The 12,202-nt window shown below is 42.3% G+C and overlaps 2 protein-coding genes across 3 annotated transcripts; one reads left to right on the top strand and one right to left on the bottom strand.

Annotated features, from left to right (window-relative positions):
• The first annotated feature begins 776 nt into the window (after positions 1-776).
• LOC128309820 (thiamine transporter 2-like) lies at positions 777-3,466 on the top strand. The gene is made up of 3 exons (XM_053046298.1): positions 777-888; positions 1,841-1,973; positions 2,048-3,466. The coding sequence occupies exons 2-3, from the start codon at positions 1,848-1,850 to the stop codon at positions 3,320-3,322; spliced, it is 1,401 nt and encodes a 466-aa protein (XP_052902258.1). The 5' UTR covers positions 777-888; positions 1,841-1,847; the 3' UTR covers positions 3,323-3,466.
• On the bottom strand, positions 2,757-11,768 carry LOC128309819 (uncharacterized). 2 transcript variants are annotated; one of them, XR_008288864.1, is made up of 11 exons: positions 11,749-11,768; positions 11,551-11,671; positions 11,202-11,361; positions 8,726-10,390; positions 8,410-8,634; positions 8,160-8,334; positions 6,110-8,064; positions 5,156-6,025; positions 4,265-4,643; positions 3,433-3,626; positions 2,757-3,358 (listed from the first exon to the last, which is right to left on the bottom strand). XR_008288864.1 is itself a non-coding variant. In XM_053046297.1 (9 exons), exons 4-9 carry the CDS (start codon positions 10,289-10,291, stop codon positions 4,302-4,304), a joined length of 5,133 nt encoding a protein of 1,710 aa, XP_052902257.1. In that variant the 5' UTR covers positions 10,292-10,390; positions 11,202-11,361; positions 11,551-11,671; positions 11,749-11,768; the 3' UTR covers positions 3,682-4,301. The 2 variants fall into 2 exon arrangements, 1 of the variants encoding a protein (XP_052902257.1); XM_053046297.1 differs by lacking the exons at positions 2,757-3,358; positions 3,433-3,626 and having other exon boundaries at positions 3,682-4,643.
• Positions 11,769-12,202: the final 434 nt, after the last annotated feature.

The raw sequence follows: 12,202 nt of genomic DNA, 5'->3' as shown, positions 1-12,202 counted from the left end.
GATCAACGGCGGATCAAACGGTAGACGGAGTAGATGGTCGCCTAGGGCCGCGTTGGAGGCCCCAGCAAATGTGTGTAGTAGTAAAAGATGTATACATAGGCCCTCTCTCCTTATGCTAGAGGGGGCCCCGAATAAGCATACATGTTGGGTTGTTTTTCAAATATCAACGTGTCAAGTTCGCTTATCTATGCTAGCCCATTCATCGTTGAGGCATCTCAATGACCGGTAGGAAAACCCGAGGATAGAACAATGTAGAGAGCGATAATACACCGGCCCGCACGATTATCGCGGCGCTACTCTCAACGCGAATCTCTTGCTTCTCTCGCAATTATCAATCGCGTTAGCATTGGTACAGCATGAAAAGTAAACAAACAGTTTGCAGCTTGTGTGCACGTGCGTTTCTGCCCTGACGGCATGCATCAAAGGGATGACATCGCGTTTTTTTTGTTTGGTTCGCTCTCCCCACACAACCATTGCCGGCGTTGGTGCATTCTCGCTATGTACAACAACGAACTGTCAAACCGTGTGTGTGTGCATGTGGGGGGGAGAGCTGTCGCGCATTCGTAACTCATTCCGAATGATCATCATCATCAGCTGATGCTAGGAAGCTCGCTGTGTACGGTGTGTATCATTTATCAGGCTGTACACAGGACGTAGTAGTAGGGCCACTAGTACCGTAGCGTATTTCAACTGTAGCAGACGAGTGTGTGGTCCACCTGTTCGAAAGCATCCCGCGGGTTTGTTCAGTGGAGTTCCAGTCATCAAAAACTTTGTACCAAGAGACTTCGAAGGAAGAGTTAAAGCCCCACTTTATTGCAGTGCATTGGGGTGCATCATTTCGCATTGTTTCCCTGCATCGATTAGCTTCTTACATTCTTCGATTTCATGGTAAGAATTCCTAAAAGAAACGGGTCAAAAAACATATTTCAATTATAGACTTTTTAAAATCTGCAATGTGTCCTCTAACCGGTGCAGCACACAAGCAACATTGTAGCGGATGATAAGGTGCTTTAGTAATTATCACCATCGTATTGTTCTTTATCTTCGCCGCAAGAAAAGTCTTGAAGACGGTGTAAGCGGTGTAGAAACACAAACGCACGCAGCAGATCAAAGCAACCCCCGAATACATTAGCATTAGCACCGATTATCAGGCCAGGAATGACATTGCATCAAATAAACAAAAGCATTCAACAGATGCACGAGAAACATTTGTAAAATGTGAAACATTTCGCACAATGATACCTTTTACAAAAGAAAAAAAATATTACTCGGTATACACCACGAGAAATCTCGCTGCACAACTGTTCCATCATCAGCGTGCAATAGAAATATCCCGGAGCGAAAAGTCACTTTGATTCAAATCAATCAAAGGTTGGTTGATTCAATTTAATAACACTGCTTGAAACAATTGCACTAGTGATTATATAACCAGTAGAGCAAATGGAAAACAAAACCATATTGATGCTAGAAAAGAACTGGGGAGGGAGGACCAAATATATTTTAACAATTTTTTTTAGTTATTTTTGGTAGAAAGTGCGTGTGCATGTTGATTAAAGCTAAAAATAACGTTGTTGACATTTATTTTCAATCGATACCGATAAAAAATAATTACCATTCAACGCCGATAACATCGCACATCTTAATGCAAAAAGGAGCAACACAACCACGATATGTAAGATGTGTTTTTTTTTTTGATAAGATACTACACAAAGCTCCGATAAGCTGGCAATGAAACGGTAATTAAGCCATAGAGGTCTGTCGGTTTCAAGGATTACATTTTAGCGACAATAGTATGTCTTAACAGCTGAAGTAATCGAACAATCTTCATTTTTATCTATAGATCGAGGATGCAACAATGGCTGAAGATATCGTTACTCGTTTGCACCTTCGGATTTCTCAAAGAAATTCGACCCAGTGAACCATTTATCGTCGATTATCTTGCTGGACCATGGCGCAATCTAACGATGGAACAGGTACTGCAAGAAATATGTATCTAGGACAAAAAAAAAAAATAATATATTCCAATTATACCATATCTCTTTGACAGATCACACAGGAGGCATTCCCGATCGGTACGTACTCCTATCTAGCGCAACTCGCCGTTATCTTTCTGGTGACCGATTTTTTGCGCTACAAGCCGATCATCATCGTGAACGGAGCAGCTGGTATCATCGTCTGGAGCATGCTTACCTGGACCACCTCACTAACTGCGCTCAAGGTGCTAGAAATATTCTACGGCACGTATTGTGCGGCCGAGGTAGCATATTTCAGCTACATTTACGCCAAAGTTGACAGAGAACATTATCAAAAAGTGACCTCCCATACACGGGCAGCCATTTACAGTGGTCGGTTCTTTGCGGCAAGCTTGGCCCAACTGCTGGTGCATTTCGAGGCAATGGACTATCGTCAGCTTAATTATCTGTCCGTTGCAGCACAGATCAGTGCTACACTTTGGGCGTTATTTTTACCATCCGTTCCCACGAGCATGTATTTCCATCGACGTGTCGTATCCGAACAGCAAGCCGATTCTACCACGATGGATTGTACCGTGGCTGACAAGCAGGCGAAGATGGTGGAAGTTGTTGAGGATGACCGATCGGACGATAGTAAACCACCGAGTACGGCCCCCACCACTGCCACCCACCATTTTCAACCTTCGCTCCGTTCCCGGCTAAAAGGAGCTTTCGTCCTACTCTGGACACACTTCCGTATCTCGTTTACCAATCGCAGTGTGCTCCAGTGGAGCATTTGGTATGCATTGGCAATGGCTGGCTACATACAAATTCTAGCCTACGTGCAAGCGCTGTGGAGCTCCATTGACGAAACGCAGCCCGCCGTATGGAACGGTGCGGTAGAAGCTGCCGTAACGCTGCTCGGTGCCATCGTATCACTGCTGGCTGGATATTTACACAGCGGTTTCCTGAAACCTTGCACCAGCCTGCTTGCACTCGCGTTGCTTTCGTTTGCTGCTGGCGGTGCAATGCTGCTAGCCACTAACACGGGCAACCTGATCGTTTCCTACATCGGTTACATGATTTTCTGTGTGCTGTATGCGTTTGCCATTACCGTTGTAAGTGCGGAAATTGCCAAAAACATTTCGGACGATTGCTTTGGGCTAGTGTTTGGTTTCAACACGCTGGTAGCTTTATCTCTGCAAACGCTGCTCACATTTTCGGTGACTGATTCGGACGGTTGGTTTGCGCTGGATGTATTCGGCCAGTTTACTGTATTCAGTAGCTACTTTCTGGTGCTTGGTGGCATTTACACAGCGTTTTTGGTAGCTGAGCTTGTTGCCAGCATAGTCAGACGTTCTAGACAATAATCCCCAAAGGTTTGCCAGAAAGCACCCACACTGAGGCTGAAATAACGCAACGATAAGTACAAATTAGTTCTCGAAGCATTTGAGAAAGAACATCCCTCGCGAATACTTACGGAAATGTATACCAATGCAGATCATGAGGGGTAACTGTGTAAAATCGTCTACTAATGCCATATGGCATATAGTTTATCTGCGCGTACGCACAAGCGTGCACTCGTTAAACAGCTGTACTCATCTCTTCTGAAGAGATATGTATACATTTATTTATAGTTGTTACATTCAGTCCACCTTCGGAAGTCGCTAAATGCTAGTAATATCACGATAAGATGGAATTTAGACAGTTTTTGGATACATTAACAAACAAAATGTACTCAAATTTAGATGCAATATGTATTATCTTCTATGAGGTCCAAAAGTATGGTTTTTACTAGGCATTATTTGTAGATGTACGGATTAACCGTATTTACGGAAATAAAAACCTCTGCATAACCTCTAATAAAAAAGTTGTACGAAGAAATTTTTACATTTATTTCGATCATTGCATTTCATCATGAGCAATTATTTCCAAAACATATGAATTAACTCAAAAAACATAATTTTTCCATAGTTGCATGTGATCTAGTGCGATAGTGCTTTCGCTCTAGCTTTGATTGTTTTCATATTCATAACTAACATGCATTATAAAGTTTTTCAACATGCAAAAGTTCACCTTTTCACAGTGCCAATCAACTTGTGCAAACCAATTCATATTTATATACAACATATTCGTAATTCACAAGAGTTTATAGTTGATAGCGGAAGCTTATAGGAGTATTATTTATAGAAATAATGTGCAAAATTGAGTTTTGCCATGTCTTTAGCGATTATCAAACGTATAAATCGTCATTACATAAAAGCTAAAATGTAATCTGACAATATGATTATGATTAAATTAAATTACATTACCATTATCTACTAGCTATCGTCTATCGCGATTGGACAATCATTGTTGGTGTCGCATGTATGTAGCTGTTGATTGCTGCACATCTGGGGCAACAATTGGCTGATTTAGCCTATTGCCCAATTTTTCTGTTCCATCACTACCGCCGGCTGTGCCGAATGTTGTGCCCGAATGCGGCTTACGATTAGCGACCGATTGCATCACAGTAAACTGATTCCAGACACTAGATGGCGCTCGGCTGCTACTGGCTACTTCCTCATACTCCCTATGTGTGACATATGATGAAGGCGTTACTATTGGGGCATTGGTTAATGTTGGTGATAGCATGTTGGTATTATGATACGACGACGATGCAATAACGTATGGTTTTTTCGTTAAATTTACCTGCAAGAAGCAACAGAACGAATTAATAAAGTAGCAAAAACACGATAAACATATGCAAACACCTTTTGGCTATATACTTAATCAAAAAAATATACATCTAACACGTTCAACGCCGCGCCATATCACCCAAAAATGGGTGATGTGCTATACAAAAAGCCAAGTAAGCCTTGGCAAGCACCCTTCACGGTAACAAACGCTAGCAAATTAAAAACTAGATAATCGAAATCTTCACATAATCCTGTAAGTTTAACGAAAATGAAGCAAAAAGGTGTACTGCTTTGAAACAGAACGACAAAGCAACTAACGCGCTCTACGCCTCACGCTGCAGTGCACCTCTGTACACAAATATTGTTAGCTCGTGCATTGGGGGAGCACCCCAATGACGCGAAGCATACATATCCCGAGAATTTGCCAGACAGTGCAATTTGAGAACGATTTTTTTCACGAAGCTTTACGGTTTAACAAACTATAAACGAAAAATATCGTAGAGAAAATCTCCATAGTTCACTTACCCTGTTAGAACTAACCGTCTTCTGATGATTCGACTGGATCGCTTTGTCACGTGGAGTAATCTTTTTCTGTGGTTGTTGTGGCATGTTAGGCGTGGACGTTGTATTACTTCCATTCTGTGCCGATTGTTGTGCCATTTTTATTACCATGCTGTCCCGCCCGTGCACAGAGTGTATTATCGGCGTCTTCAAACCTACGTTAGTACCCATTGTGCCGGAAGTAAAGCGAACTGGTGAGGTATTTAATGTAGCGCTTGTTGAAATGAGTTGGTGTTGGGCAACTCTATTGTTCGGGGATCTTTTGTTTAAATTATTAGAGCTTCCGCTACCAACTATAGGTAGATTTGAGATGTTCGTAGAAGACCGGTTACGCATGGAAACGTTGTTTTCAGGTTTTCGTGTAACCAACAAATTCGAATCCGGCAAATTGGGCTGTAGTGTAGGTTGGATTTCTTGGACGGTGTCTTTTTGTTCCACGGTATTCTGGATGTGTTTTTCGCGATGTTCAACATAGTGTTCCTTTTGACACTCCTGGCTACAATACAAAGTGTTCCAACAGCATAAAAATCCTGCCTCCTTGTAACACTTGGCGCACCATGGCTTCTTCTTCGTATCTTGCACTGCACGCTCCTTCTCTCCAAAAAGCAGCTGACGCTGTTTCTTGAGGGCACGTTCCTTCTCCTGTTCAAGCGAGATGCGCAAATTCGCCATCTTACGTTCAGACTCTTGTATCAATGTTTGCTTCTCCTGCATCCATAACTCATTTTGACGCTCTAGATTTAATTTGAGCGTTGCCACCTCAACCAACGACGATCCTTTGCCAGCCATGTCTTTCAACAGATCTTCCATCACCATCCGGAAAAAGTCCAACATCTGCAAAAAAAACAGAATTAAGCGCATGATTAGCTATAAAGTTTATTGATGTGTCACCTGTTTTTTTAAATAAAGAATAATTACCTTATTCGCGCTGTCATCAAACAACTGCATAGTGTTATTCAATTCGATGGTACCACCGGTAGGAGGCGGGATCGTTTCCAAAGGCTTCGGAACAAGTGGAGGAAGCGGCTGGTTGGTCTTTTCGATTTCCGGTACGGTGCATGGAACGAGCGGCGGCGTTGTAGCAATTGTATCATTCATATCTTCTACAATAATTACGTCATCGCTATCCTTAGATGCGGAGGCTGCACCAACATCATTGTGATCATTTTTGCGATTGTCTGTAGTGGGAATAACCGCAGAAGGAGTGACGAGTTCTTTTGGTATGGAAACCAATGCCTTCTTGCTGTTGTGTAATGTGTCCGGAAGCAACTCATTTGGGGCCAGAAATGACGCTTGTTTAGATGTCACATTCTTTGCAGTACTACCACCAGCACCTCCAGGAAAAGATTTCCTAGCCCGCTGATTGCTAGGCACTATCGTAACAGCAGCAGTATTTGTATCGTCAGCTTTACCACCTACCGCACTAATCACTAACACTTCAGGTTTTGTTTGTTGCACAGATTTTACCACCTTTTCCAAACTAACAGCAGGTATGATCTGATTCTTCACTGCGTCCAACGTAGTGGCATTTTCTTTCTGTACTTGTTCCTTAGCGATGGACAATGGCCGAACATCTTTTGTCTGGATTACAGTATTCACTTCATCGTCAACAATAATTTCTTGCTTGATATCGATCTCAGTTACTGATGAAGATGGGTTTACATCAGTATTTGAGATACATACTACAGGCTGGCTAACGGCAGCAATACCATTGACTGCACTTTCCAACGTATCCGAAGCTAAATTCGCTGCATGCTGATTACATGTAGTGTCGGTAGCTGCATTCGAGGTGTTCGGTTCCTTTTCCACATTTGATTCGGCAACTTCCTTGTTCGCCTTTGTTCCCGTCCTCTCTTGCGCATCGGCACACGATGCGAGGGAATTTGTTTCGCCGGCAGCGTTCGCGAGCAAGGCTGCAGACTTCCGACGTTTAAGCAACGGTTCTGTTTCCCACGTCGCAGACTGCGAACCACGTCGCAGACGCAGGGACAGAGTTTTCAGAACACAATCAGCAACATTAGAGTTTTTTACTGCTGTATCTTCAATCGTTTTGTCCGACAATTGGTTACATTCGAACGATTTGTCAGCGTTCGCCACCGCGGATGCGGTCAGCACATTTGTGCTTTCCTGGCATCCTGCATTTACTACCGGTTGTTCACCTACTTCGTCAGCACTTCTCATTAACCTCGACATGCGTCGTGTCGTTGGCTTACGAGGGGGACTGATTATCGTTTGTTTCTTGATAGGTTCTTTGTTAGCGAGAGCAGCATTTGCTTTCATCTCCAGTCTGGCCTTAGTAGCTGGAAGAGTCTGTGCATCGTCGTTAGAAGAAGCAACGGCCACCATCTCACCTTTGTTTTTTTTAATCGTAACCTTCACATTCTTATGGTAAGCAACCGGAAGCATTGCACGTTGTTGTTCCTCGAATCGCGACGGGTCGACCAATTCCATGAATGGCGCATAGTTGAACGTGCGGAACTGTTCTTGCAATCGGGTAATATGCTGCTCTATGTCTGTCACACTTTGTGCCAGAGATACCGTTATTTTATTCTTCCAATTTTTGGAAGGGTTAGGATCTTGCTTGCAATAAAGAAAGCAATCTTTTACTGACATCCAGGATCGATCGTGTGTTGCAAAGAATCGCACGTATGCTTGATTATTGGTGTTGAGCATGTACAATTTTCCCGGCCAGTAGGGAAATCCTCTTAACTTGGCCCACACTAACAGATGAGGTTTCGAACACGGTTCTGTAAACCACTGTTCGGACCGTGTATTAGCATATATGTAGCACTCGTAACAAGGTTCCATTTCGTCTATTTCATTTTTGGCTTTTTTCTGCATCGCCCGTGCTTGTTTCAATAGCATAACTTTATCTGTCAAAGAATAATGATACAAACAAAGATTATTGCGTCAGATTTATTGAAGTTAGCTATTGAGGAAAGACAAAACGTCAATGATATACACTTACCAGGATATATGGACATGTTATGCACTATCCAACTCATATCTGCCAAAAACTCTTCCGGAGCCTTATATTTTTTCTTGACCAGATTATCTTTTAGTACAGCTAGATCCATATGACGGGTGATGTAATCGTCGTAGTGTGGCAAAACCGATTTATCAATAGGATTGAAAAATTCATTCTGTAATGTAAAATGAAAGATATTAAAATGAAATATGTGATTACTATTATTAAAACTCTTTATAACCCAACTTACCCCTTCCGTTTGAAGCATTATTATATCTAGTACATATCCCAGACATTTAGTCATGGATTCGACATCCGCGCGTACATTGGGTGCCATTTTACATTCCGTACAGTTCCAGTTCGGATCGTCCACTGAATAGCGTACGCAAAGTTTATGATAACTTCTAATGCACTTGCTGCATCCCAAATTCGGGTTACGCTTCTTGCAACGCCAACAGAAACGATCCCATCCAGGCTTTTGTAAAAAAATAACAAAACAAGGAAACAAATCATTGTTTAGCGAAGCAACTTACCGGGCATTCCGTATACAATTTCACACTACTCACCTTTGGTGGATTCGCTGGGAACGATTGTTCACAGATATTATTTTGTTCATTCGAACCCAGGTTCAAGAATGAAAAGAAATCCCTGGAACCGCTGGAACTATCATTCCGTTCATTCGTGGATTTTTGCAGCGAAGGTTCTATTTTCGTCGATGTGCGTCCTTTTCTACCTTTGGCCACTGGTGACGTGAGATCCTCATCTTCCAACCCGTAGCATGAGTCAGTCGCCAACTCTTTGCTGTTTACGTCCGAACTAGTCGAATGAATCGTTGACTTTCGTCGAGGCCGTTTACGAGTTGCTGATTGCGTTGTTGTTCCAGAGAAGGATGAATCCATATGTAAGGACTCTGTATCAGCAGAGCTATCTGATTGACGCTTCCGTAATTTACCTATACTGGAGGCATCTGCGATGAATTCAGTTAAAATTTTCGACGATGATTGCGATGACCGAAGCGATTTTATTTCCCGAGATGGTTTATTACTTGACACTTCTTCGCCCAGCGCTTTACTGATGCTTGTTGCCATGTTCATATCGGTAGTATCATTCGATACCGGTTTTGACATGTTCAGCTTTGTTTGAACATTATTCGCGCGAGTGTCTGTGATAATAGCGTTAAGGTTACTATTTCGAGATGTATTTTCACCGGAAGTTGTAACAACAACGTTGTGATTTTGCTCATTAACTGGTTTGATCAGTGTTTGGCCAGAAGATATGAATGTACTAGTTGAATTGTTCTTTTTGAAGCCAGCACTGTTAATTTCATTCCCCATAACCAACTTTTTCGTAACATCTTTGTATGAAACTATAGTTTGTACGGGATTGAGATGCATGTTCGGAACGGAATATACATCTGTAATACCTGCTCTGTAATTACAACCTGTCGGAGTTTGTGAATTACTGTCCAATACAAGATTGACACAGCTGGTTGTTGTTGGGCATCTAATGGGTATTATAGCTGTTGTTGACTGAGTTTTCTCTGGTTGGGTGTTGGATGGTACTAGAGACCTAAAGGTAGTTCCTTCAACCGATTTCATCGTCGGATACGGTAAAACAGCTTGTTGTCCACCGTTATCGACCGTTTTTTCCGCCTCTTTAGGAACTGTCACCCGACGATGTGTCGAGGGCCGTCGTCCCAACATATTGCTATAATGCTTTACATGTACCAACTGTCCTCCGGTCGCCATAGATTGACCGTTGCGATCTTCTCCTGTAACTTTCACACGCATCTCTCCCCTTTCAACGCCACCTGTAGCAGTTAATGATCTAACCTGTTTAACTACGGGTGCAGCAGGTGTTGCTGAGATTAACGTGCCAGCATGGGAACCACCGTTTGGCAAAAGGACTTCATTGGATGCGTTTAGGGACGCGCTTTGCACATGGGACACTAGCTGCCGAAGCACTGCAGGTTGTGTTTTAGACGAAGAAACGTTAAGAATTCTGTTCTTATCAATCACCAGCTTTATACCTGCAGGCGGTGCTTGCGATTCCACTGAATTAGGAGTTATTGAGACTGACAGCGATGGTGCGGCAGCTGCAACTACTTTCTTTTTGCCACTTCCGGACGACATGCCCGGCAGTGTGGATGTGCCGTTACAAGAAAATCTAGTATGATGTTATTGTAACAATCGCAACAAAAAGTGTTGCTTTCTCCGCTCCTCTTTTTCCCCCTGAAAAGCAATGAAAAAATACCGATAACATTTTGTCCCATTACCATTAACATCATTTAATTGCAACAATTGCGTAACATCCCTATATCCGTTTTCCGTACTGACCAGCACCATGCCTACTAGAATGAGTATATAACTTTCTACTACTACGAAACATTTAACTTTCTATAGCGAAAGCACCGTAGGTGAACCTGACCAGCCTTTGGTTAGCCTTTGATATTTAAAAAAAACTCAAACAATCAAGAACTTTGTTTTGCTTGATGCTAAGAAATTGAACAAAATATATGCGCTAACCATTTTGAAGTGGTATATGTTGCACACTGTAATACAGTCGGCATATGAGCTAGTTAACACACGCTCGTTTTCATGCAAATCTTGATTGAACTAATGTTATAACCAGCCATATATTTGCTATCCAACGATAAAGGATGTCATACCGTTGGCAGGATCTCATATGATCTACAACGGCTTTACCACACACATTTAAAATAGAAACTGTATTGGTAAATCACAAAAAGAAGCATTGTATCAAGGACAAGTACGTTAGGAATTACAATGAAAAAGAGCAGAAAAAAGCTTTTCAAATAATACACCACACAGCCATGCCACCGTAGGAAACATTTCAATATATCCTAATATCCACAATTATCAAATTCTATCTGAAACACAACACAAAACTAAAGGCATATTAAGGCCCCCCAAATGCGAAGCCGCATGAGATTTGTTCATCTTCACGTCAAATATCTCGCAGAGTTACATCTGCATGAAGTTCGATCATCTTTCTAAAAACGATCCTCACTCATACACTCACCACACAAGCAACACGCTTTTATAGCAATGCAGGATGGCACCGAAATGGCTGAACGTGGGCCGTGTACACTCCGTACCTCCTACTCTGCGAAATTTCCTTTCCTTGCGCCTTTCCACGGCTGCGATGTTCTATGCAATTATTACTGCGAGCTCGGGATAACCTAAAAGAAAAGAAAATGAAATTGAAGATAATTCCAGTGCCTACACATCATTACCGGATACGTTTTACAGCCTATCACAGCAGCCAATTATTACAAAACTAGCAGAGACACCAAGGCTTGGCTTGACGCTATGTTCCTAGAATTTATTGTCCCGAACGCATTTTGCTAGGAAATGGAATGTTTCTTTACCAAGAGTACGCTTCGTGAACAATCTGCAACTACGGTACAGATGTGGGGCTTGCCATCGTAGGACGACGCCAGAACCGTTTTTTCCATTTAATTATGACCGTCCGCTGCTGACACTGCTAACCTACTGTATTTTGGGGAAGATTATAAATTCTGGCACCGCTAAACAGAGAAAATCCCACAGAAAAACTGTATAGCTACCTTTATGACGAATCTGCACACAATCGCTCCCGGACACCGCTAGTGATGAACGCTGAATAAAGTAGAATGATGCGATATGCTTGACTTTATCCATCCAACTACGCCGCACTGTGCTAGTGTCAGTGCTACATGCATTTTCACTAGAAAAGCAACCCTTGAAAACACGAGCAGAGCAAAATTGAGCGTTTCTTTCGCTTGCCTGTGTGAGTGAAGCCCACGGTGAGCCATTGGTGTGTTGGTTATGTTTTGACATTTCCTTGACAACGTACAGGTTTCGCATGTGTGGCGGCGCGCAGGAATTAGCGAGAAATACCTTGATCTCGTACCCATCACATCAAAAGTAGGCGCCATTTTCGATTCTATTTTTTTTCTTTCAAAATCCCAACTTTCAACTACCAATACATTTGGGAAATTATCTTTATTCCTTCAATTAATCAATATTTCAAAAAGTAAT

This window comes from Anopheles moucheti, chromosome 2 (assembly GCF_943734755.1).
Source record: "Anopheles moucheti chromosome 2, idAnoMoucSN_F20_07, whole genome shotgun sequence".
NCBI lineage: Eukaryota > Metazoa > Arthropoda > Insecta > Diptera > Culicidae > Anopheles > Anopheles moucheti.
The sequence above is the reverse complement of the archived record's forward strand: the minus strand, read 5'-3'. Positions and strand labels throughout refer to the sequence as shown.